The sequence below is a fragment of the Poeciliopsis prolifica genome, unplaced genomic scaffold (genome assembly GCF_027474105.1).
Source record: "Poeciliopsis prolifica strain line A6 unplaced genomic scaffold, Auburn_PproV2 SCAFFOLD017, whole genome shotgun sequence".
Lineage (NCBI taxonomy): Eukaryota > Metazoa > Chordata > Actinopteri > Cyprinodontiformes > Poeciliidae > Poeciliopsis > Poeciliopsis prolifica.
In genome coordinates this window covers 2,471,563-2,498,544 of record NW_026562392.1, presented here as the reverse complement: position 1 = coordinate 2,498,544, position 26,982 = coordinate 2,471,563, and the positions used below count along the sequence as shown (strand labels likewise).

Here is a 26,982-nt window from a genome sequence, read left to right as displayed (position 1 = left end):
AAGGGCAATATAGAATACAGACTTCATTATCTGTACTCTTTTGGTTGAATGTAGTTTTTATTTCCACTTTGGTTTTATGTTGTGTTCAGTATTTATTCAAGAGGATTTTCTTTTGTTAACAGAAACAGAGTACATTTTATTTTATTTTTTTTTTGGTTGTTTTGTTTATTTTGTTCACTTGTTCCAGTGTTAAGTGTTTTTTATTTATTTTTGGCAGAATGTAAAAAAGCCTCACATTTTTTTGATAAAAAAACTTTTTGCACTAGGGTCAGACGGTTTTTCTGGCTGCATTGGACTTGGCATATTTTGCAAAACAGCAATGGGAACACCTTTTTCACATCACAAGTCACAAGTCATGTGACCAACAACCAGCTTTTGCCACTTGCACAAAGAAGATGGCAGGAAGTATTTGGAGGCTGTTGGCACGGCTTGTTTTATGAGGGCATGTCCTGTGGACAAACTTATACACAACTGATTGTAATTGCATTTCTTATTCAATGGAAAAACAAAATTGCGTTTTTTGCAACACTAGTGGAATATCACCAAATTTTTGTGTGCGTTTATAATGGAAACACAGCTGCAGCCATCCATCAGTTTTCTTGAGGAGGGTTACATACGAGGTAAAGCAGGAAGTGCCAGCTGATGGCATAGTACTGGACCAGATGAGCCGTGATGTGTGTGGATGCGTGAGGGGCAAAGGTCACCAGGAGGTACGTTCCAGTTATGGCCAGGCTGCCACCTGTGGGAGAAAGAGACAGGAGAGTCCAGTCAAGTTCTTGATGTGGGAACAGAGAGGGACCTCATCCGAAACTGTCCCCTTAAAATTTGCAGAAGTCAGTCTTCATCCTGAGAAGCCTGATTGGTGAATCAGCTGCAAAATCAAATTAGACACAGCATCTTTTGCATATTCATATTCTTCTTTTGTTAAAGTTAGAGAGGAAACAATACAGCTAATCTCACCAAGCACATTCCCCGGTTTGTGTGGTTTGAATGAATGTATTCTGGCTTGCTCACCTCTTTGCACACAGCACATTACTGAAAACAAAGCCAGCCTCCGTCAATGCCTCTCATTATAAATATTGCTTTTTTTTGTTTTTTGACTATGAAAATGTCTCTAAATTATTGCTGAATGCTCTGCAACAATTACAGGACTAAACCCCCCAAACTGATGCTGCTTTATTTGTGAAAGCAACAACACACAGAGCTGTGTGGTACTGATATGGATTTCCAGTTCAGCAGCTGTGACGCTCGTCATTGTGACAGCCGTGACAGTCATGCTATTTATCAGCATGCTCAAAATATTGTTGTCGAATACTAAACATTGTGATTAGATCTGAACACAGCACATCTAGTTAACATTTGAAACAAAAAAGAATTAGATTTTTTTGCAAATATTCTAAGGTAGGTACATGTTTCACCTGTAATAAATATGTGTCAAAAGCCTGAAAACATCAAGTAATAAAAAAAATCTACTTTCAATTTGAGTAATTGTATTTTCTGAGGCAAAAAAAGCAAAGTTTTTTATATAACAAAACACTGTATTAATACTTATACAACTTGTACGATCCAATTTTACCAGTGGTACTGCACTTCTTTTCTCTTAAAACATTTAAAAAATGTTAGAGCACACACAGAGACAGGGAGACACACACACAGAGAAAGAGACCTCTGAACATTTCTCTTTGAACATTTCCCCCTGGTCCTCTTTTTCTTTTTTCTCTTCAATTCAATCCAAAGGTTTTCTACAGGCTTTAGGCATTGGAACTGAGAATCACTCGGATAAAATAGATTCTATGTGTGGTGAACTAATTCTGTGTTCATCTGGCTTTATGTTTTGGTCATTATCATTCTGAAAGACCTGCCGATGGCCTCGTTTCAGTTTTACAGCCGAGTTTACCTGATTTTTATTTGAAAAATTCCTTTGAGACAAGTTCACAACAAGGTTCTAGGGCATTTTGCGGAAAAACAAGCCCACAGCATCACGGATCCTCCACCATACTTCACAATGTGCCTGGTTCCTTTTTCACACATTCATTCTTTGTTTAAGGTCAAACCAACTCAGAGCTTTTGTTGCAGAAATGATCAATGTTACACGTGTCCCAGACAAAACACAGCTCTGTTTAAAGTCCCAGTAATGTATAACAAACTTCACATGCTGTTTTTAGTGGTTGGATAGTAAAAGTTCTTTCCCAAGCAACCACTTTAGAGTGCCAATAATGCTGATTGTAATGGAGACGCTTTGTTACTTCCCTTTAAAATTCTGCAAAGTAGGAAGATAAATAAGGAAATTTGTTCAGCCTGGTTGCCAAGGGCCAAAACAAATGCACTTGTGTGAAACTTCATACTTAATCCTCAGGGAAACAGTAATTAGAACTTCCCTAGGATAAATGTGAAGAAGTGAAAATTTAAATATCTTCTTTTCCATTTCTTTTGAAGGGATTGTTAAAAATGGTAAGAATATTAATCAATGAGCCATGAGCAATTTTGCTAAAAACAATTATTTGATTTTACATCTCGGATGTTTTCATTATCTAATTTTTAAAAATGGGAGTTCTTCATCTTAAACTTTCTGCTGCACACAAGGGTACATTTTTTAAAGGCTTACATAATTTTCATAGACCAGGGGTGCCAGAAAATTAGTCTGTTTGTTCAAGTCAGTTTATTTCCTTATATTGAAGCAAAACTACATACATGCATGTATACATACACCAGAATATATCTTTGTAAAATGTTCTTCCAATGATATCACAAATATTCAAAAGATTGAATTTGTGGCCTCAAATGTATGGGCCAAGGTTAAATTAAACTAACAAAACAACACAAACTAAAATTGAAAAAACACTTTTGTTATAGGACATAAAACAGTAATTAATGGGAAAAAAATATAACTAACTGGAACTATAGTATGGATTTATAAAACTAAACATACTGAAAAAACAGACTTAATATCCATCCTTTTTGTGTTTATAAATCTGTAATAGCCTTTTGAACAGATATGAACCAGATTTTTCTCCCCCCACACAAACAGTTTATGTCGGCAAGTTATGGCACTCTATTCTCCTTCTGATACTCTGAAAATAGTGCTGAGTATTCATTACCCATATGATGTTTACATAATCAAAATACTTCGATCTTTTTGAATTCTATACCTAAAAATTAACCAGAGATTGGAAAAAAAAATCTACTACAATAACTAATAAAAAATAAGCTAAATATTTAACAACTAATACCTTTTAAAAACTAGCAAGCACACTCTAAAAAGTCATTTAAAGGAACCGAATTAGACAAACAAAAAGTCACAGCAAAATTACTGTAATAAAACACCCAAAACTATCATAACCCTGGTATGGACTTCTAGTGTTTGCTTACCAACTACATCAGAAGCTCGAACCGTCTCCTTGAGGAAAACCACAGATATAACAGCGCTGGCTGAAAAAAAAAAAATTACAAAATTTAGTCAGTCGAATGTACTTTTCTGGCATTGTATACAATTTAAAAAGTATGTTAATGTCACCATTAAGAACTTTGCTAGTCATGGGTACATTTAATTAATATACCACGCACACTACAAACTATTTGTAGTGTGCGCTATAATAAATAGCATGCTGGCATTTTTTCTTTCAGTGCTTGACATGCTTGTATGGATCCAGCGTGACTAACTGTGTCAGTCTGCTCTGACAAATGGTGCTCATTAGGACGCTGTAACACCAGCATCAAAATACGCCGTCACATCTCATGCAGCATTTTTCCTATAACCACTCATCAATATCACTGTCAAAATCTGAGACGGTGAAAAGCAATCAGCTTCACATGAGCTAAGTCACAGATTAGTCTAGCTAATGTTTCCCCGGGACGTGCATCAAACCGAGGGAGACGAACGGCGCTCGCAGTGTTTGGCTGTCACGGAGACGAATAGCGAGACAGACAGATGTGCGTGCAGACACGTAGAAGTGCTGAGTAAACAGGCAGAAACACAGATGGACAGACAAACTGACCGAGACACAAAAACAAGCAGGAAGACGTAAATATGTCTGACAGCAGCCGGGCAGGAGGTCAGCTCACATCACACTCATGGTCAAAATTCATTAATGCTTAATGGCCAGAACACATTTAGCAGATTTCTTATATAGGGAGGGCAGGGGGAATCTCTGGACTTGCAGGATTTTAAGTGTGTGTGCTGCAATGTGGATGCAGAAACTTGAATTAAATCATTAAAGTGTCAGTCACACAATGAGATGAAAATCTAGCTGGGAACTCAGAAAATCAAAATTTTTTTTCAAAGATTTTCTGGTACCAGCTGGAAATACAACAACATTGCCCCCCTGAAGACACAATTCTGACAAGAAAGTCAGAGGTCAACAAGCAGCCCTGCATCCTGCATCCGACGTTGCTGTGGGCTTTTAAAAATGTGAAAACACTTTGGAGCCAGAAGCACACACACAGAGAGCATCCATTTTCAAAAAAAAGTGTTTGAACACATGATTAGAGAGAAATACATCATTAGATGCTTGTGTTGCCAACACCTGCTGAGACTGAAACAATGAGAAAATCCCACTGGTTCCCCAACTTGCTACCCGAACATTCATAATTTAGCTGTGACGTCATTCCCAGATGAGAGCGCCGACAAACTGAACAGTCAGTCATTCACCGCTGGTAAAATGGTCACAGAAAGGAATAGCTTTTGTTAGTCCACGATGTGTTGTGCATCAACTTAACTATGATATATTCATCAATAAATGGCAGACCAATGGTTTGATAAAATATGTTACATTCAATTACAATCTACATACATTATATTTCCCAGCACTGTAAAAAACACGGGCTCTTTACAAAATGATAAGCTGCGCTAAGTGCTTACCCTCACTGAACACCTGACAGACATGATTTGTTGAACCCATTTACGTCACAGTACACAGTGTTCCAAATTATTATGCAAATTGGATTTAAGTGTCAAAGATTAAATTTGTTGTGCCATTAAATTTATAGATGGTATTGTTTGTTAGGGCTCTTTGAATTAATTTCTTTAATTAATTTCAGAGAGCTGGTTGATTAGTTTGTCTGGTGAGCTCAATTAAAGGAAATCTACTTAAGAAGGATGTTCCACATTATTAAGCAGGCCACAGGTTTCAAGCAATATGGGAAAGAGAAAGGATCTCTCTGCTGACAAAGACCATCAGTGTAGTGCAGTGTGACAAAATATGAAAACATTCGATATTTAACGGAAACTGAAGCATTATTGTACTGTGAAGAGATTTGTGGCTTATTCAGAACAAAGATGTGTTTGTACAGATAAAGGCATAATGAGGAAGGTTTTTGTTTGACAAATTCATTAAGAGAGTTTATTAAGAGAGCAGCTGTTAAAATGCCCTTACAAAGCAGCAAACAGTTATTTGAAGCTGCTGATGCCTCTGATCCTCAAGGTGGAGGATCCTCCAGAGGCTTGCAGTGCATGAACCGACTATTGGGCCCCAAACCAGTGATCACAAGCAGAAACGGTGGCAGTCGGCCCAGCCGTACATAAAGATTAATTTTCAAACAGACTTGTTCACTGATGACTGCTGTGCAACCCTGGATGGTCCAGATGGATGCAGTAGTAGATTGGTGGTTGACGGCCACCACGTCCCAACACGGCTGTGACGTCAGCAAGGAGGTGGTGGAATTATGCTTTGGGCTGAGATCATGGGGAGAGAATCATTGGTCGGCCCCTTCAGAGTCCCCAAAGGTGAGAAAATAACCTCAGCACAAGGTCAACTTTCTGACTGATCGCTTTCTTTCATGGTTCAAAAAGAAGAGCGGGTTCTTTTAGACAGAATCATCTTCATGGATGACAATGAATGCTGCAAGGAATACCTCTGTGTCATTGGCTGCTATGGGCATAAAAAGGGAGAAACTCATGGTGTGATCACCATCCTCCTCTGACCTCTGACCCTATTGAGAACCTTTGGAGTTTCCTCAAGCAGAAGATCTGAGGGTGGAATGTAGTTAATATCAAAACAGCAGCTCTGGGAAGATATTCTGACATCCTGCAAAGAAATTCAAGCAGAAACTTTCCACAAACTCATAAATTCAATGGATGCAAGTATTGTGCAGGTGATATCAAAGAAGGTTCTATCTTAACATGTAACTTGGTCTGTGAAGATGTTTTTGGTTGAAATAGCTTTTGATTTTAGTACATGTGACCACTGAATGCTGCATGTTCAAAGAATGACCGTTTGCAGTTCTTTATAATGCATAAAATGTTTAGAAAATCTGCTGTGCATATCATTTGTAACAGTGCAAATTGAAGTTTATTATTTTTGAAAAATATATTGTTCTCATGGGGAGCTTTGTTCAGTAAAATCAGATTTATGTTGTAACAGTTCATGACTTGAAAATTATACTGACCATCATTTGCATTGACCATTTAAAAAAATCCGAGAAAATATCACTTGAATAATAATTTGGAACATGATGTATATTTCATACAGTGTTCAAACTCAGTGGCCACTAGATTAGGTCCATCTGTTTAATTACTTACAAAAAACAAAACATGGCTCCAGCTCGCCTTGTAGCGATGGTTCAGCAGTGGTACTTTCTTGGTCCACTTTGAGGTTCTGTTCAACACCACAGCCTAACTAAGCATTGCTTCTGACTGGTCTCACATATATGAACACAGTGCATCTTCCTATGGCTATTTTCAGCAGCACAACGCAGCCTGTCATGAAGCTGGCTCAGGTCATGTCAAGCGGATCACTCCAGCATGACAATCGGTCCACTGCAGTTGCATCATGGAGGTGCAGCCAATAAATCTGCAGCAACGTGTGAGGCCATCATGACAATTTGAGCCAAAATCCACAAACCTTACCGAATCTCCGGTATGATGAATTAAGGCAGCTGAAAATGGGGTAAAAAAGTACTTATTGTTGCCAGTAAGCGCTGTATAAACCTAATGCCATTTGTAAGCAATCACTATTAAACCGGGAAAAAAAACAGTTTAATTGTATAATGTTGAATAAAACCTCCCAAGTTGATCACTTATCAGAGTATCATCACTTACTTTATCAGATGACAATCATAATAAGAAGCTATGTGGGACAGTATTGTGTAAAATCAACTTGTTGGAGCTTTACATCATTTTATAATGTCATTCCCTCAAAACATAAGAGTTTTGATTTGAGTTTTTCGTGCATGTTTGAGAAACTCTTTGATTTCCCGTGGCAACCGTTCTGCTGTGCAAAACACCTAGCTGGACCTAACGGCACCTTTGAGGATGAAGTTCCACTTTAGAGCTGCAGCTTTCAAGGTTCTATCTCACAGAACAGCCCTCCCTTGTAACGCTCCCACTCAGCTCCTTCAGACTAGCCAGGAGCAATTAGCAAACACCTGTTGGAACTCCACATCTTCTGAGCTCATTACACAAGCTACTTCTCAGTGCGTCACTCATAAAAATGTTGTTAAAAGGTTAGTAGAGGATGTATGTCATGATGGGTTTCTGAAGCTGGAGTTTCAAAAAATGCAGAAGATTTTTTTTACAGAGACAGAGGTCCAATTTCAAAGCGTGAAATATCAAAATCAAATTTCTTTCAAGTCATATTTGATATCGACCGCATTTTCTTAAGATAAGTTATTTTGATTGTGCTATAAAATGACACTATGTTCCTGGAGAATACACAACACTGCCCCTTTAACATTTTGTTTGGCTTTGGTTAGAGTTGGGAGCCGAGTCAGCGGTGGCAGCTCTGTGTCAGGAGATGTCACAATAATACCAGGGAGAGCAGATGGTGGCACACGGACAGAGGCGGCCTGAAAAATTGCTTGAAAATAGCAAAAACCAGACAGACGGGCCATTTGAACACGAGCTCAACAAGCCCCAGAAGGAGATTAGCTAGAGAACACAAACAGCTCAATGTCAGACACACAGTGTGGCTCACAGAAGACAGTGTGCCACCAAACACAGACACAACCCCACTTATGACACTCTAATGATAATTTTATCTGTGAATTCTATCCTAAAAGTAAAATTAGGAAATCAATAGTCCAAGACAGAGCAATTAATTTAAATAAGACAAGCTTAATTATACATGACAATCACTCACTAAATTTTATAACATTTTCTTGTGCACACAGAAGCTAGGACTGTTCACTCAGACTAAGTTTACAGCAACTCTCCTTAAAATGCAGATGAAACAGGGAGGTGTTCAATATTTCACTCTCTGAGCGTGTTTACATGCACATTTAGGACTGTCCCTTTTGCCTCTGGGACCAGCTGGATCTACCAAGTTACCATGGCAACTCACGGAAAAAGTGAGATTCGCACAGTTTGATAACATGAGAAATATGGCAACACAGGAAGCTCTGGGGGATGCAGTTGTGACAGCGCTGCTGAACACGTGTGTCAGATCAGTACACGGTCTCTCAGATGTGTCGTAATGGGGAAGCTCCCAGTGGGAAAACACACTGTGTCTGACATCTTTACACTGTAGGAATCACACATGAAGAGGTGAGTCACTGAAGCCTGGCTGTCATTTGCAAGAGAAACCTAAACATGAAAAACGTTGACCTTTATTATGAGTGTGCGTTCTTTTCCTGGGGATTGAAGCAACTGAGTGTATGCAAATGCTTTTCTTTATTGGAGTCAAGTTTATTTGTATGGCATACTTCTGCGACAAGGCAGTCCAAAGTGCTTTACACGATGAATGAAAAACAAAGCACGATGAAAAAACAAACATTACATCACTGCGTCAAAAAAAGGTTATTAGTCATAGGCTAATCTACACAGGTACGCATGTAGCCTTGATTTAAAGGAACTCACTGTTTCAACAGTTTTGAAGTTTTCTGGAAGTCGGTTCCAGATTTACGGTGCAAGAAAGCACAACAAAATAAAAAAGTAACTCTCAAAAGTAGTGCATTTAAATAAATAAATTTAAACGTATAGCAGAAACAGAAGCAACGGGGATGTTGAGATGCTTCTCTATTTTTGGTTCTGGTTCTGGGGATGCAGAGTAACTAGAACCAGAGTCTTCGATTTGAGTTTTGTCTGGAAGGTTGATACAATGTTTTTTGGTGTTGAGCAAAAATATATGAAGTGATTCATAACCTAACAGAAGTATTTTAAATAATATTTTCTAAGGTCTATCGCCCTGGTTTTAATGTGATGGTGAGCAGCATTTTAGATCAGCTTTTAGATTTTTTTTTTTTTGGTAGATTTAGTCTTATTTCAGTGGACAACTTCCCAAATTGGACTAGATGTTATTTAGGAGTATCAGAGTAAAGGACATATAAAACATATAAAAGCATCACTTTTTAGATTTGCATTTGTAAAAAAATTTTAAAGCCTTTTTATTATCATTATTATTATTTCACAATTACTTTGTGCTAGTCTTTATAACAAAATTCAAACAAAATCCATTTAAATTTGATTTTAAAATGAATAAAGGTTGATTGACAGGATCAACCTCCTGGCTGTGATTGGTTGTTTTTGGCCTTTAGTGATGCATTTCTTCAGACGGTAATCATAGCTCATGGAGGGAGACTGTTTGTTTCATAGATTGTCTCATATTTATACTGTCACCACATGGTGACAATTTTAACAAATATGTAAAAAAATATGTTTTGTAAAAGTTACTTATTGCAGTTATAAGACAGTGCTAACATCACACTTTAAGCAGTGGTATTCCTTCTGCAGCAGTTTCCACCATATCTTCCCGTTCTTTAACATGCAGTGACTTCATATCTGAGGAGGACAGCTGAATTTTGGATGATGCTGTCATTCCTAATAGAGTGAGCTCCACAGACAGGACAGCAGTAATTGCTCTCCATGGAGCGTCGCAGTGCCGGCGTGACATGCATGGGCAGCAGGATGACATCATCTACTCTCCTAATCCTCTTCTTTTCCTTCCCAACTTATGCTTGTCAACCACCTCAACACACCCAACTTCTGCCTGCTGTCCCACTCCATTAATTCATCTTCCTCTGCCATCACCTTCTTTTGTTTTTCCACTCATCCGGCTTCCTTTTTGTCTCCAACGGGACCTGCTACTCGGTTTTCTCCTGTTTACTCACCAAAAGGCATCCCACTGTCTGCATGCCTCCCCACCCCACTGAGCCGCCATGCAGCTCTAGAAAAACAGGCACAGCAGTGCAGCGGGAGGGAGAATGCATGTGTTAATCGAGGGAGCATCTCTGATCGGCAAAGACTGTCAGACCTCAGAGTTTTTACACTGGAAAACATTTGAGCCATATTTAGTCATGTCTAGTACCTACTACCATTTGAGTAAAATAAATCTAGCTAGTTTTACATTTTGAACTTAAATGTGCGTTTGTGAAAGCTAAACGTACAGTAGTTATGTTACCTTTTTTTTAAAATTAATTTGATTGTATTTCTAAGAATTGCGTAAATGGAAGTTTTCAAGTTGAACTAAAAAAAAACTGAAAGGAAAAAAAAGATGGAAGTGAGGGACCTTTTCCCAGGGTGCTTAGCAGTATGCTTTTGTATCGTGCTGAGATGGAAGTGTGTTACTATAACCTGCATCTTGTGTGTTATTAAGGAAAACATGTAGATTGAAATGGAAAAAGGATTGAAATTAAAAAGAAAAAAGTATTTTCTCCTTTTTAAGCTTTGTTCAAACTAAATATTTCTGAGCAGAATTTATTGAGATGAGTTCAGATATTTTGTTCTTGCAAGGTAAAACTAGAATTTAAGTTCCTCTAACTTAAAATTAGATATTTTAGCTTGAAAATGTGAGTGAAAAATTCTATAAACAAGTCTCCAATAAAAAAATAAAATTCAAATACATGAAGACAGTTTTCTTCTGTATTGTGAACTTCTTTTGTTTAAATTACTGAAATAAGTTATAACTACTTGCCGAAGGAGCAATCAGAATCTAAAGAGCAGTGTTTAAACAACTTGTCTCTTGCTCTTAAATCTACTTGATTAACTATAATTTCTGAGTTAAAATCAAAATAATTTTTGGCTTTAACTTAGAAACACAGTGCACACATCACCTTAAGTATGAACAAGTTGCAGAGGCATATGTGCATGCGCATGCATGTGTGTGTGCTTGCTCATTTTCCAATGTGTGAGGTGGACGTTGCGATTAGAGCAGACAACTTCCTCTCCTTGCACCTCTTTATCTCTGGTAAATTAATTAGCCTGGCAGCTCCCTTTTACACACAGCTGTGTCAAACTGTGGAATGTTATGCTAATATTTGAAAACCTGTGTTTTTTACACAGATTGAAAAGAAGCTGTAGTAAGGTCAGCTTCGTACTGACAAACGCTGCTCTCAGTGGTTCACAGCGATTAAGTCTACTAACTGTGGCAGAGACATTTTTCAAGCGGCCGCTCGCCGGAGCTAATCGAACAACAAAAATACAATGAACAAGAACTCCAGACTTCTTAACAAGATTTGTGGTTTTGTTAAGCACGTTATAAAAACCATTCATCCGCTTGCGAGACGGGGAAAATCGTTCAAGGCACCGGGTTAATAGCTGTCATTAATATCATTGACTCTCCGCCACCTCCGGGTCAGTGAGTGACGGGTGGCAGCAGGTGAGAAGTGAACCTGTTCAATATTTAACCCGCTTTTAAAGCAGCTGCCAGCAAGGCCGGCTGCTTCTGTTTTGACAGGCTAATGAATCTGGGCCCGGTTCATGACATGTTTCATTCAAACTGCTAAAAAAAAAAAAAAAAAAAAAAAAAAGAGATCATTTTGGGGCTGAATGTTAAGATTTATACAGTTGGTGGTAATTGGACTTCCTGGGTCACCGCTAAAATGTAAATGTCCAAATTAATCTTAAAAGTCACCAGAGATGGGAGAACCACTTACAGTCCAGCTGCAGAGCAACCTGCTGCAAAGCAACCTGCTGTGATTTCAAGTTTTTGCTGCATTGGTCTGACTAATTATATCAAATGTTAAAGAAGCAGTGAGCGTTTAATGTGCTCAAGGGCCATTTTCCAGAAGAATCTTTTTCGAGTTTAGAACAAATCAGTCAATAAAGCGCAGGTGAAATTTCAACATTCAGAAACCCTGGGAACATTTTTACAGTAGTTTGCAAATAATATTCATACCCACTGAAAATTTTTCATATATTCTCACATTCACAGTTTTTGAAAATGAGTTTTACAGACAGCTGTGTTGGGCATAACATGGAACTTATGGATTTTAAAGGAAACCACTTTTTTTTTTACAATATTCAAATTTAAAGAGATGCACCTGTATAAGTTTCCTACTGATTTGCGTATCAGTGTTTGAACATTTGCAAATTTCTGAGTGTGGTGATGTGATTGTAGCTACGTTTTTCTCATTGCCCTTCAGAAAAGCTAAAAGAGATTAAAAGCAGACTCACCTATCACAGACACGCAGCCCAGTGGGGCAATCAGCGATGCTGGGGCAAAACCATAGGCTGCAAAGTTCCCCAGCTCCCCGACACCCATCAGGACGACACCAGACCACCATAACCTCGACGTGTAATACGGTTTGGAGCCACGCTGAGCCTGACGGACATGGGCGTATTTCTGCCACAAGAAAAAAAGGGTGGGATGGGGGAGCGGAGGGGAACCATTGTGGAAAGAAATTTAAACCAGAGAGCTACACAGCATGCAAAACTACACAACAGTTTCTCAGTCTCACTCAGGCTTAAAAAAAGGGAAACGTAATTAAATAAACAATACAGGATCCGATCAGATGTAATGTGACTGTTAATACACCATAACACCCTCAGTTGATTAGAATTGGATCCAGGAAGAAGCATGACACCAATTAGGTAAGTCAGTGAAGTGGGACTTTACATTTCTAATGACACGAACACACGCTACGCTGAACAATCATTAATAAATCAGGTTTTGGAAGCTTCCGCTGCCTAATGATGACAAACGAGCAACCTCTTCAAAAACATTTGTAATCTTAACACCTCTGTCCTGTTTCTAAAAACCACACAAACGTCTCCACATCAGCCTGCTGTCATTGCTGCTCAGAGAGCAGCTCAGCATAAAAGTTACATCGACCTGTAACTTTTAGAGAAAAACACCAGGGCACGAAATGTTTCTGGACTCCAGTCAGTACGACAGGTTAAGGGTGTGTGTGCTTGATGAACACCATTTACGGCTAATTTAGTAATCAATTAATCATTACCTAGAGTACATAGATTCAAAAAAGGACATCTGCTGAAAGGACAACATCTTGTATATATATATATATATATATATATATATATATATATATATATATATATATATATATATATATATATATATATATATATATATATATGTTCCACCTAGATCTCCTCACTTGGCAATTATTAATCGGTTATTCCAAAAATAAATTGACAGATCAGTCCAGAGATGTATTTGATCTTCAGTAAAGCAAAAGCCCCGAGATTTTACATACCGACTTCAGAAATAGTTATTCAATCTTTGCCACAAATGTTAAGCGTTCACTAAGCACATGTTATTGTACTATAGGCAATAAAATGTTTATTTTCTTATTTATTTATATTTTTGCATGATTACATCTTTTTATGTATTTCTAATATTGTATAAAAAGGCTCAAGTGGTTAAATGAAAAATCTTATAGAACGTGTCATTTACTTTTATCCGATCAATCATCAGAATAATCAATATATTAACTGATTGCTAAAATAATTGTTGGGTGCAGCCCTACCATCGTTATGTCATCAACACGTTCCAACTGTGCATCACTTCTTAACTGGTAAAAATCAGTTGGTTGCACAGATAAATCAACATAAGTGTTGATTTAAAATAAAAACAAGCTTGCAGCTTTTCTGCTGCTCAGAGCCTGAGAGGAGATGCACAGTCAGTGCCTCAGGGAAGGTTCACAAAAGTCCTCGCGAAAACAGAGAAAACTATCAGAGGAAAGCCGGTTGGGCGAGATAACCCTTCAGAGGCGCTGCGTTACTGCTATCGGCTGGCGCTCCGTACCTGTATGTTGAGTGAAACGCTGATGAGGACATTCCCACATATGGAGATGATGATTCCCAGGAGATAGTTCTGTGCAAACAAAGAGCGAACAGGCAGAAGATTAGGCAACGCTCCACTTGCCAAACAACCCATAATACTCTCTGCAGCTGTCACATCTGTTGTTTCCATGTCAACCAGTCTTTCCATTGGTATTCTGTTCAGAGGTATTAATGTGCAACCTTCTGTGGAGCCCAGGCTCCTGATCTTTAATAACATTAAAATCTTTATTCTCATACTGTACACACACAAACACACACAAGTCAGTGGTCACAAGGAAGCACCAACCACACACAAAAACACAAACACACCTCACCTTTGTAGTTTTCCCATGATGTCCGACACCTTACATGGAGGTCGGTGAACTCTTTAATACTCCAACACTTCTGGTCATAACACTGATTCAGGACTTTTTAAAAGCCCGAAAGAAGTAAAAATTATTGTAGAACCAAAACATATTTAACTGAACTTAGCAAAAAGGCGAAAGGTTACAGCTTATCAGAAATGTAAAATGGCATATGAGAGCCATTGTAGACACAATTTACATTGTGGCAGTAAATAAAAATAAAAAAAACAACAAAAAAAAACCCCCAACTTAGACATTTGAACTTAATCTCAGAAATTTTCTAGAAAATCTTGGGAATTGTTTTGACTTTTGAAACTTAGATATTTCCATGTTTTTTTCGAGAAATTTTCTGAAATTAATCTCAAAGGTTTTGAGTTTTTCCAGGAAAATTTTTGACTTTTCAAACTCAGAAATGTCCTTGCTTTTTCTAGAAAGTTACTTTCTTTTTATCCATCTACAATGCCCCTAATGTTCATTGTAGAAATATGACCTAAAAGCTATGTTTTTTTTTATTAAAGTCCTGATTTCTGCCTAAATTTTTTGCACGTCCTTTACTTTGTTGTTCAACAAACACAAATTAAATTACAATTATTTGTTGTGGAATATAATAGGCATAAGTAATCAGAAATATGTAGTGATTTTTATGGTATAGTGCTCTTTAACATTTTTCACAATGGACCACTTTTAGTACAAAAGCAATTTGCTGTTGCAGTTATATTTTAACACCTGCAGCTATTACATTTCTATTATTTATGCAGGATAATCTGTTTTCTATTCAACAGACCAAATGAAACACAATTCCTTGAGGCTGTTTCCTTAAAACGTATTAATGGAAAAAAGCTTAGGAAATGACAACTATTTAATGAACATAGAAACGTTTAAGAGAAGCAGCAAAAATGACTTTTCTGAAAACCTCCATCTATCTGTGGTTTACTGAGCCAGCCAAGCATTCATTCATAAACGAAAAAGAACATGTTGTGCTACATTTCTCACATCCCTGGAAAAATAGCTGCCAGGTGGAAAAACAGTTTCAGGTCATAAATGTACCGCTGGGTGTGGGAGGATAAACTTTATAAAGGAATCATAGGAATCCAAACAGCTTGGGGGTGGAATTTGAATGATGGAAACTAGAAACAGGAACCCAATCAGAGCAAATATGAGGAATAAAACAAAAGGACATGAAGCTGAACAAGAGAGATGCAGAGAAGAAAACAGATTAAGAAGATTAGAAATGAAGGAGAGGAGAATGTCATGTTCAGGTTCAGTGGTCCATTGGGTTGATAAGACAACCGCAATGTTGTCAGTGTGACTCTGCTAAAGGCAAAATGTTTTTTTCTGGAAGACACAAAACCTGAACTCCTACTGAACATCACAAACTAATCACTGCTGCTTGGTCAAAGCTGCTACCACACATTGTCTTGAGTTTTTGTAATTTCACATTTGTTATCTCCTTTGAAAGCCTGAAAAATTATTTAAGCCCTATGGATTTATGGGTGATCTGAAATCCACATTCAGTCTTATCTTTCTGCTCTGCTTCCATGATTTCAACCCCCTGCTCACTGCTTTCACTTTGGCACCACGTCTGATGATGAGCCCACTGACCTGGAACATACCTGAGCTGGGATGATACATCACCAGAGCACAGCAGGATTTAGACTTCAGTCTGTTTGTTGTTCTATATAAACCCCAATGATTGCAGTGTGCGAGAGGGAAACAGGATTTCTTGGAGGAGGAGGTGGGGAGCAGATGGGCAGAGTGCTGACAAGATTCCTGAGGGACCAACACCAAGTCAAGGTAAATAGTGTCTGAGTGTGGAGGGAAGGAAGGGTCCACCGCTTCATTCCAACGCTAAGCCAGAAAAATGGATAGACCATAGCAGGGCTCAAATGATTAATCATGATTAATCAAATATTGACATGATTGGTTGATTGTGATTTATTTATTATTAAACATAATAAATTAATCATGATTAATTATTCTAAACACAACCAGTTTGTTGTGATTATAATTATAATATTCCCATAATCATCAACTAATCTCGTCATTGATCAATCGTCAACTGGACTATGACGCTAAAACATGCCTTTTGCTGAAAAGGTAAACGTTATACAGTCAAGATGAAAAAGATCCTTTGTATATCAATATGTTCCACCCAGAACTCTGAGCGGTATAGTTTTAGTATCACCTGGCTCAAATTCTATTTTAAAAAATTCTGGTCTTAAGAAGCTTCTGCTATCCAATTATTAATCAGTTCATCCAAAAAAAAATAAATAAATAAAAATAACAGATCAGAACACTATATATAATCAAGCAGATGTTAAATAAGAAGGATGCATCCATAGTAATCAAGTGTTCACTAAATGAAGGCTGTTATTGGATTTTAGGCAAGAAAATGTTTAGTTTCCTAATTAAAAACAATTTCTTTATTTGTATCTTAAATGTATTTCTAATATTGTACAAAAAGGCTTAAGTAGTTTCAAATAAAAAAAATGCTGATTGTGCCAATCTATATAAGATTAATCACCAGACTAATCGACAAAATAATAGATAGTATAATTGATTACTAAAATGAGCTGCAGCCACAGATCAGGGTAGAATTTCAGTCTAAGCTGCTGATTTACAGGGAGATGTACGGCATCCTCCATCAAATGCACTCTGTTCGCTAAATCAACATCAATAACCTAGTCAGGCTTTCCAAGAGACTGCATGAGGGGTCTGAAGAGGCTGCTGGTTAATACCAAGAGGAGCCGGAGGGCAAAACGAGACCTTGTGTGAGAAGAACGAGGTGTTAGGGTAGTGGATGAACTGCCTGAGGATAGTTCATTTCACACACCTCACACCGGAGAAAGCAATTTAAAGTGTGAGCAGGGATTCATCTCTCCTTCTACTGGATTTATTCCCATCATACCAAGCGTGCCAGCGAGCAGAATTCAACTAATTACAATGAATTATGCTCTCCTTTGTTTATTTGTTGCCTGTTGATGAAGATGGGAGGTGTGCTTTTGGAGCACAGTCGGGAAAAGAGAGAGGGGGGCCTCAGCAGGAATCAAGCACCTCACTCAAACAGCAGAAGATTAATGCTCTGCTCACTGAGGGAGACAAATTCACATGAGAAAGTGGGAAAGAGAAAGCAAGCAGCGCAGAAAGACCAAGGGAGAAAGAGAAAGAGAGCAAGCTTTTTCTGTCACAGGAAGAGCAAACAAAGCAGCCGAGGCCGGTACACTGGGAGGGTCTATTACTTAGCAAACATTATAAACTTTACACACAGAGAGCAGGAGACTGGACACTGCAAAGCTCCTTATGTTGGAGGGGTGTTTTCTTCCAAACAGGACCAAGTGGGGAAGATTTAAAAACAATTTTTTATTCTCAGAATTGTGAAAATGGAGTAGATTAAACACCTACAGAACAGGACAGATGAAGTCACAATAGTGGATGAGCTAATCTGTTAAAAACACTCTGTTCTTGAAATATTTTGGTTTTGGTTTCCATTATATTTGAGCTTTCTCCAACATGGAGGCTCAAACATATGCATACACCCCCACTAATGGACTGAACACAATGATAAAGGATTATGTTGTCATTCTTAGACTTGGTTATGATTGGCTAATCCTACAGGATAATCATCCCAAACTGTTTTTGGATACATAAAAAAAGGCTAACATTAAGTTTTCATCTCAAATCTGCTGGACAATTTTTCAACTATACTTAAAGCTCGGTTTGACTGAATGCCTAATTTTGACCCTGTTTAGATTGGATCCACAATAAATAGATTAGATCCACAATAACTTTAAACTTGTGTATCTATTTCAATTGTTGCATTGCTAATCAGGTACATTGATTGTAGTTTTCACCAATGTGTAAAAAGCGTGATCTGTCAATTCTAATTTTGGTTAATAATTTTTTTGTCTAAAAGTCACCAAATATGGCAGAAAAGTCACTGAGTTGGTAACAGTGGAGTGATCATTGTTAGACATGCATGTGCAGACATAATGGTGGGCGGTGCAATCAGTCAGTCCTCTTTCACAGCAGAGCAAAAGGGAACAGCGGCTAATTTTTAGACCTTAGTGGAGGTGAATAAGATCGATTGTCCATGCAAACATCGGACAATCACTGATCACCCAAAATGAAAAAAAAAATAGGGTCAATTCATCAGTGCACCCCTAATTTCTAATAGCCCTAACTGAATGTGGCAGTGATGGTGGTTTTTGCACTGCGGACCACTCACTATGCTACAAATACCAGAGTAAACTATTCAAAGCAGGACATGGCAACAAGTGCTTAGTTAAAAGTTAAAACGGCATCACATAAATATCCTGATGGTCTTTTTACCTGGCACTTTGAAATCATACTTACACAAACGTGAGCTGTGCTCCAACTCCAACAGGCCTGAAAATCAGGATTAAAGACAAAGAAAAGAAACTGAAAATTAGTTCTTATGCTGGTTTTATTTACTGTCCCACAGGTAAAAATTAGTTCTGTGATTTCCAGACTCAACTGCAGTCTGGGTCGTCTAAATTAGATCACACACGTCAAAATAAAGTTGGATTCATTTACCTGAACCGTGTTCATAAAAATTTATAGATTAAATAAGAACAACACTTATGATGAGAAACTGCCATTCAGTCATCCTGGGGTTGAATATTATATAAATTCTTGACATTTAGCCATGTCCATGAATCATTAAAACTCAAATTTTCAAATATTAATACATCAGCAACAAATTAGTCACATTTGTAACTTTGTTGCCAAGGTCTGGAAGAACACCCAAATCTTCCCCGCTGAGATAGATGGAAATTGTTTGGGATGTTCGGAAAGACTGAAGTTTGCCATGAACTGAAAACTGCTGAAATTGTTCACAATGAAAATGTTTTTACATCATTCTGGACTGACATTGTGGCAGATGACTACATGGAGACATCAAATGCGTTCTGGGTGAAATAATAATGGACCTTCAAATGAAATCGGGAGTTAATGCTGATTGATCGTGTCACTCTATACCAGCTTAGAGATGTAAGGATAAGACAGGACTGTGGAAGAAGTCTGATAAGATAAGATACAAAGCAGAGCCAGTTCAACTTTAGAATCCTCTAGCATCCATCTAGTGAAAAAAATATGTTACTGTGGTAACACTTTCGCTTTGATCTAAGTGCTAAATGCATTTGGACAGCTACCGTGGTACAGGATAAGGAGAGTTGCCCGGCACACATTTACAGCCTGATCTCATACTGAAACTGTCTAGTTAAAGGCCCCTCGAGTCTCCAATCTAAGCCTAGTTATGATGGTGTATCAACTTGTATGTAGGAATGAGAAAATGATCAAAACACAGAGGTTCTTGATTGAACCTATGGTTTGAAAAAGTCTATAAAGTTAAACGAAGCACAGTGACATTAGCAGTATGCTTTGGGGTTCTATTGCCACCAGTGGCATTGGTGCACTACAGATGGTGGAATAAAAAATAAAAATATAAATAAATTAATTAAAATTACATTTTTAAACTTACCCTCTAGCTAACATAAAGCTTCTACGCCAGATATAAACCCTTTTGAAATGTGCTAAATGTATGTAAGATCTGTGCCAGAAAACAAAAAATTTAAATGAGCTCAACTATATTTCAGAAGCCAAAAGTATACTGGAAGGAAGCTGATAACTACAATAAATTCAAGGCACAATTTACAAAGGCACATTTAAAGAAGGATTAACGAGGATGTATGTCACGTTGGCTGAGGTTAGAATCGGATCAAATTACAGACTGAAATGGGTTGGGGAAAAGAAGCTCCAGGTTATTATAAACAGTAAACAGAAACCCTAATTTGACAAAATCAAAAACACAAACATTGAGAATAAATGAACAAACATCTTATTTCTTATGGCAAGAAATAAGATTATAAACCAGTGATTCTTGAGAAGAGAAACAAAACAGGTCCTATGGATAAAGCACAACATTTGAATAAAATATACACAAAATATAATTTTTTTCAAATATCTGACTAAACTAATCTGGGCCATGTGAGCACAACAATGCTGGTGTTTGCTGAATATTTTTCATTTTAAACATCGTATTAGGTGGATAGTGTTTGAAAAATCCCTTTTTCTGGCACAGAACTCAATACATTATAATAGTTCAAAACAAATAAAGAAATACTTTATTTATAAAGTATTTCAAATACTTTACAAATAAAGTACTTATTTGTAAATAAATACTTTTTACTAAGCTGAACGTATGACGATTACTTATTGTCATAAGTAACTGTCATACTTACTATGACAATTAAGTATAAGTATTCAAATAAATAATTATAAAAGCATCAATAAATTGAATTAAAAATATTTTTTATATATTTTCCATCTTCCAAGTCTTGTGAAATAAATGCTTAATTTTGGTATACTGTAAAGATTTCATGGACCTGATGAATTACCACATGGCCTCCTTCAAAATAATACCACATAAATTCAGGTAGTTTGGCATTTCGTCAACTTCGTCACTTTTTAACCGACAGTGTGACTCTTTAAGTGATAGTGTTGACAAATCTCGCTTAAATGTGCAGTTAATTCATTTGAATGTATTTAACATAAATGGCATTACTTCACATGTGTCAAGTATTTCTTTTTACTCACTAGTTTGTCACCACCTTCAGTTCTGCGTCAACTCCATCAGATGGACTTTATGTTATTTTTTGTTTTAAAAATATTTTTTTGTTTCTTGAGAAGCATTTGTCTGTAAAACTGAGTAAAAATATCACTAACAGGGTCATTAAAAATAATTTGATATTTTTGTCAGACAGTGATGACAACGTTCTAGGTCCGGTCCATTAATAATCAAATTTTCCCAAAAATGTTGCAACTGGGAATCTGCACCTTAGCATCTTTACATTTCTGAAACATTATTTGTCACATTTGTATACATAAGCTTGAGGAATAATTTTTAAAAAACTTTGGGAAAATTTAAACCCATTTTTTCCCACTTCTCAAGAATCACTCAAATACAGAAATGATCAAGACAGAAAATAACTGTAGCTAAATGTTTAATACAATAGAATTATGTGCATTTCTGCTTGTGTGTGTAATCAGACTTAAATTGTCAAATTTGCTGATATTTATTGATGCTTTAGTAGTGGAAGAAAAAGAGCAAAAAGAGCATTCATAAGTGAAATTTATCATGGCAAAAATGAATCTAAATTCTTATCATGATGATAAATGTTTCACAATAAATGATAAACAATACAATAAATGTCCAGCCTTATTACTAAGTGGGTGACTGAATGTAAAACTGTACAGGCTTTGAGGCAGATGAGAGGAACTGATCCCACTCCATGCTACGACACTGACCAACACTGAGACAGACAGACCAACAGACAGACTTGGAGACAGCATGGTCTTTTGTGTCCAAAGACAATAGGCAACTGTCCCTCTGTGGGACAGGCTGATCTTCTTCATTGCTGCTAAGTGCTGTGGACATGAAGAAAAACGTAGGATGAAAGAGTCAAATGAAAGAGCAAAGGGGAAGTAATGACACGCAAACTCTTGATAGTCATTGCTGGTTTTGATAATTGTTAGAAGTCGTGCACCAACATTCCTGGTGGACTTGGAAAGTACTTTTTTTCCCTCAGACTCTGAAAACATTTAACTCCCAACTACGTGTTTACTAAGCAGGGCTTTTGATCAAAATCAAGACACTGAACTAATAGCCAGTAGAGACATCAGCCAGAAGCATAAACAATGGCTATTCTTAGAAACTTAAATGAATTACAGCTCCAAATATGTAGGGCAATTAGATAATCAACATGTATTCTGTGCTTTGGGGGCACAAAAATTTGCAAATGGTGCACTAAGTGGTTGTTACATCTGAATATATTTAGCAAGATGGAAACTTTCGCTTTTTGACTTGAGTATCAGTGTATGGAATGTGAAAGTAAACTCTTAAAGTTGCTTGTAGCATTGAAGCCGACATTAATGCAAAGCATAAAGAGTTATGAAACGGAGTGAGACAGACCGATATTGTCCCCTGGTAGTTAGGGATGTTCCATGGGATGGTGGGTAGCTGGGACCATTAGGCAGCTGCTCAGGACATCGTACAGTAGATCTATTCTCTAACATCCCACCCAAGAGCCATTACTCATTACTCACGCCTCTCTCTTTCCTCCTCTGCCACTCTTTCTCTTTCTCTCCCTGGCCCCCGCTGGTAATGTCACCCAGAGGAAACATGCCAATAAAAGAAAGAAACACTTTGCAGAGGAAAATGAGCATCAGGAGAATGTGCCTCTGCGAAAAGGGCAAGAGGATATTTAGGTGGGCCAAAACACACACAGTGGGACATTAGCAAACACACAATATCAGCCACAGATGGAGAGAAAAGGCTGAATATCTGAAAATCAGATTTTATTAAAAAGACGGATCGAGGGAGTCTGCTAGTCACATTTCAGGAGATTAAAAAGAGGCTTTCAGCACAGTGTTTAGTCATGATCACTTTAGTTGAAAAGGTTGCCAACAGCAGTAGATCTCTGCCCTGTCAGCTTCCTGGTTTACACCACTCTTCATTACACAAGAAGCTTCAGAACCAAAGGTTTTAACCTACACACATGCTGCAATCAACTTAGACGTCTTTTAATCCTATTACATAAGGAACAGCTGTATCCAACATTTTGGTGAAACACCTGATATACTCTGCTGATCATGATGCACGAGAAATTGAGAACATCCTAATATTAAGTCAAGATGATTTATCAAATGTAATAACTAAGTAACTAAGTAATAACTAATTCTGCTGAGGGTAGCAGAATTAGATTCACTGACTTAATGGCAGCTGCCATTGAAAAACTAAAATGCTTGATTTAGACAAAGGGAATGTGTTTATGACGTTTGTCAAATGGCAGGAAAGAGAAGCGAAAGACTTGCAGCAAATGGTCCGAGACCGGGAATCGAACCCGGGACAACCGAGTCGAGGTAGAGGACAGCCTCACGTTACGGTGTGTGTGTGCGCGCGCCACCAACTCCGCCCGATTTAGGAAAATTTAATGACTAATATTTAATACGGTCCAAAAAAGTCTGAACCGGGAAAAATGCCGTGTTGTCTAACACGATGAATGTGTTGAGGTGGTTGGCTAATATCTTAAAACTTTAAAATGGTCTATTTAATTGGTAAGAGTTAACCTGTGTCCGTGAGACAAAGTCGGCTTTTAAAGAGGCCCCGACATATTAATTCAACAAAGTTAAGTGTAAACTTAAGTCGCATGAACACGCAATAATAAGATGGACGCATCAATTCCTGATAATTCGTCACCACGCGCCATTAATTCTCGACACTGCTCAGTCGTTTCCTTTTTCCTGCGTGAAAAGTTAAACCGACTCACCTGCAGCGGGTTCTCAACAATCTGCGCTCGCAGAGCTCCGGCGGAAATTAAAGGAGCAGTCGCGTTGAAGTCACTTGCATTCTCCATTTTTCTCTCTTATCATGTAACAAGGACGTGTTCCTCCGTTAGAACCGCCGCTCCCATCACATCCTTATCCCGCTAAACGACCCCCCAAAACATCCCACGTCCAGAGTCGCTCCAGTCGAGATTCGAGAGGAAAAGTTCACCTCTGATGTCAACCCGGATCAGGAGTTTGTGATGGGTTCAAGTGCGGCTGGGAAAAATCGAACTCTCGTACGCAAAACCGCAAATAAGACGCGATGGTCTCAATTTCTGCATCAAATGATCACGCCTTCATTCTTACGGAGAATGCAGAAGAATTTTGTGTGCATAATAAAATATTTCTTAACCATAGCAGCACATTTAGTGTTTCTAAAAGTTTCGGTGGCAATAAATTTGACATAAGCATTTCTAGTGTAGAAACGACAGGTGTTGGGGTGGGCGCGCATCACCTCCAAGAATGAGCATTGTGCAAAAGTAACTGCATACTGTGCAAGTTGCTGTTTTGCATAGTGCTTGCCTGGATGTAAGGTTATTGATCAGACCATGTTGGACGGAGATGATCAGAATGTTAAGAAGTTACTTAAAAACCCGGATTCACCCAGATTCTGTTAAGTTGTGATCAGTGCTTTTAAATCCCCTTTCAAGGTCGGATGAAGCAGTTTTATTGGCAGAAGTTTATAACGCTGAGGTTGAAAAGTAAAGCAAATTTAATTTTCTGTTTGGCACATCAGCCGGACCTCCTGGGCCTTTGGATCAGTGCATTGGTAGTGGAAGCTGTAAAGAAGCAGTAATAATCTAAGGAAACGAACATCAAGGCCTTCATAGCACCACTGTGATTTGTGGCTCTAATAAAATTTTTATATTGTTTCCATTCGGTTCTATAAAAAGTCCTAAATGGGTATGAAGTTTCACAACAAACAGACAGAACAACATTTTTTATGGAGCAGTCACGGTGGGACTGTGGACACTGTCTGCTTCCCCCATCCTTGTAAAACCACCATTAGTAACAATAATCCTCGGTAGTTATTTTTTCGTAGCCGTAACATTCACAGACTCCACTTCCAACAAATTCAAGCTGCTTGAGGTATGATAAACACTTTTTGGTCCACACTGCCCACACATATCGCTTTCAACATCCATTTCAATAAAGTGACTCCTGTCTTTTAAAGGGGCAGTGTCATGTAAAATCAACTCTTTACAGCTTTACATTGTGTTACAATATTATTTCTTTGTCAAAACACATATGGGGAGTTTTGCCTTGATTTGTGGCTGAGCAAGGTGTAACAACAAAAACAGCATAATCTAAGTAGGTTATTGAGCTCATGCATGATTCAGATATCCTTTAATCTCATGGCAACAATTCAGCTGGGTGGACTGAGTCCTGCCTTTGAGGACAAACTCCTCCTCAGAGCTACAGTTTCCGAGCTTCTGCCTCACAGAGCAGCCGCAGCCCATGACTCCCTGACCCAGATAATTCAGACAAGCCACCAACAATTGGCACTGAGAAGTATAATACCTTTAATGAATGAAGTTTAATACATTTAAAGCTCAGGAAGTCCTAGAGAAACCTGCTCCATCTGCCGGGCACATTCAGGACAGTAGGGAAATCGAAGCGACACAAGTTAGTTGCACGCACAGACCAGGCAGCAGAAAATGATTCAAAGGAGCTGCAGTGTTTCCCACTTGTTGCTAAACTGGTAATGATCTGAGCTACAGCCAGCAGGTGTGCCATTGTGGATGAGTATGCATATTCATCCCCCTCTTTCCGTTTGGGAAGCTCATCAGCAGCTACAGGGATGACAAAACAAGAAGGGGCGATTATAACAAATGAGGCTGCACACGTGGATTCAGGTGATAATATCTGTTCTGCATTTAGAATGGGTCCAGCTGCGGCTGCTGGTCAAACACCTTCGTTTGTTTTTCATGGGTTTTCATTGATCCCTGCGTTGAATAAAGGAATGATGAATGCGATTCATCTTCTCTGTGGCTGTGTTTTTAATATAAAATTCAGATCTGGTCTGTTGCAGTCTGCTACGCGGATTTTCACTAAATTGTTGTTTGATTACAAACCACAACTTCTTTTGCCGTGTACGTCAAAGTGAATAAGTATTTTTTGTTTCATAAAATCTAATTAAAAGGTGCATTAATCCATAAATTTTAATTATTTTGAGTTTGTGTTTGTGTCAGTGCTGTTCCCCTGGTTTGTGTGCAGCCATGACACATGATATTGAAACAGACAATATTTAACATTTTAAAATATGTACTTCTGCTTGTGTAAAATAGTTTCTATAAACATCTTTTTTTTTAATTTGACTTATTCAGCTATTTAACAAGATGTTGCAGCTGTTTGAATAATTTTGATGCAAAATTGACAAGTGACCAACAGGACCTTGGCAGGGTCTTCCAGTCTTTACAAATAACCCAGAGCAATGCAAATAATTGATGTTTCCCACAATTCATTGTTTCACCTGAGGGAGAGAAACTGTCAGAACAAGAGGAGCTTTCCCGAGGAAGGTCTGGCTTGTGAAAACACAGCAGATCAGCTCCGCTCTGACAGCCAAACATGCAACAAGCTGACACAAATACAGAAATCGATTGAAAAAAAAAACCTTTGCATTGCAAGAGTGTCTTCTTTTTCTTTTTAAAGATTTCCGCCTGTTGCATACGTTATGTTTCCAATTTTTTCATGGCGATGCCTCAGTTTTTGTAAGTGGACGACACATTCGATCAGAAACCAGCATAAAATCTGACTTCCCACTGAATTCTCATAATGACAAAGACAATGTTTCAGAAATGTTAAGCTATAGACCTGGTGAAAGGGAGGACTCAACAGTTTTATATTCTGTGAATCGCTTCTGAAGCCATCCAGCGAGGAAGACTCAGGATGATGAATCCAGCTGGTCTATCAGGAACAGAAGTTTGTTTGCTAGATATAGAAACAACTTCATTGTCATCTGTTCAGAAGAGAAGGCTGGGCAACCAAATATGTACTGCATGAGCTCCTTCAACACCATTAGGAAGTCACAGAAATTAAAAATCATGAATTAAAAACCACCACTTTCATTATATGTATTAAAATGTACACAAAAGCTTCCGTCATATTAAATTTAAAAGTCTGATAAAAATAGTCTTTTTAACACCATTTTAACAAAGTTTGGAAAATGCTTCAAATAAAGTTTGATTGAAATAGAAAAACCTTCAGCTTTAAACAAGCTTGAAAAAGAAAACTATTAAGAAATGCCCACTTAAACCAGACAAGGAGAACATTTAT

At 37.9% G+C, this 26,982-nt stretch overlaps 1 protein-coding gene across 3 annotated transcripts in view; it reads right to left on the bottom strand.

Moving 5' to 3' along the window:
* The window catches only part of LOC129367431 (NIPA-like protein 2), a 44,528-nt gene that overhangs the window by 4,416 nt on the left and 13,130 nt on the right, over positions 1-26,982 (bottom strand). The window contains exons 1-6 of one of the 3 annotated variants that reach the window (XM_055041829.1): positions 23,649-23,892; positions 18,655-18,687; positions 13,920-13,988; positions 12,326-12,494; positions 3,370-3,429; positions 618-739 (exon numbers count right to left, since the gene is read on the bottom strand). In XM_055041829.1, the coding sequence (XP_054897804.1) occupies positions 618-739; positions 3,370-3,429; positions 12,326-12,494; positions 13,920-13,988; positions 18,655-18,687; positions 23,649-23,735 (540 nt within the window). In that variant the 5' untranslated portion in view covers positions 23,736-23,892. Of the gene's footprint in view, positions 1-617; positions 740-3,369; positions 3,430-12,325; positions 12,495-13,919; positions 13,989-18,654; positions 18,688-23,648; positions 23,893-26,982 lie in introns of those variants that run through there. The other 2 variants (XM_055041831.1, XM_055041830.1) reach the window with 2 other exon arrangements.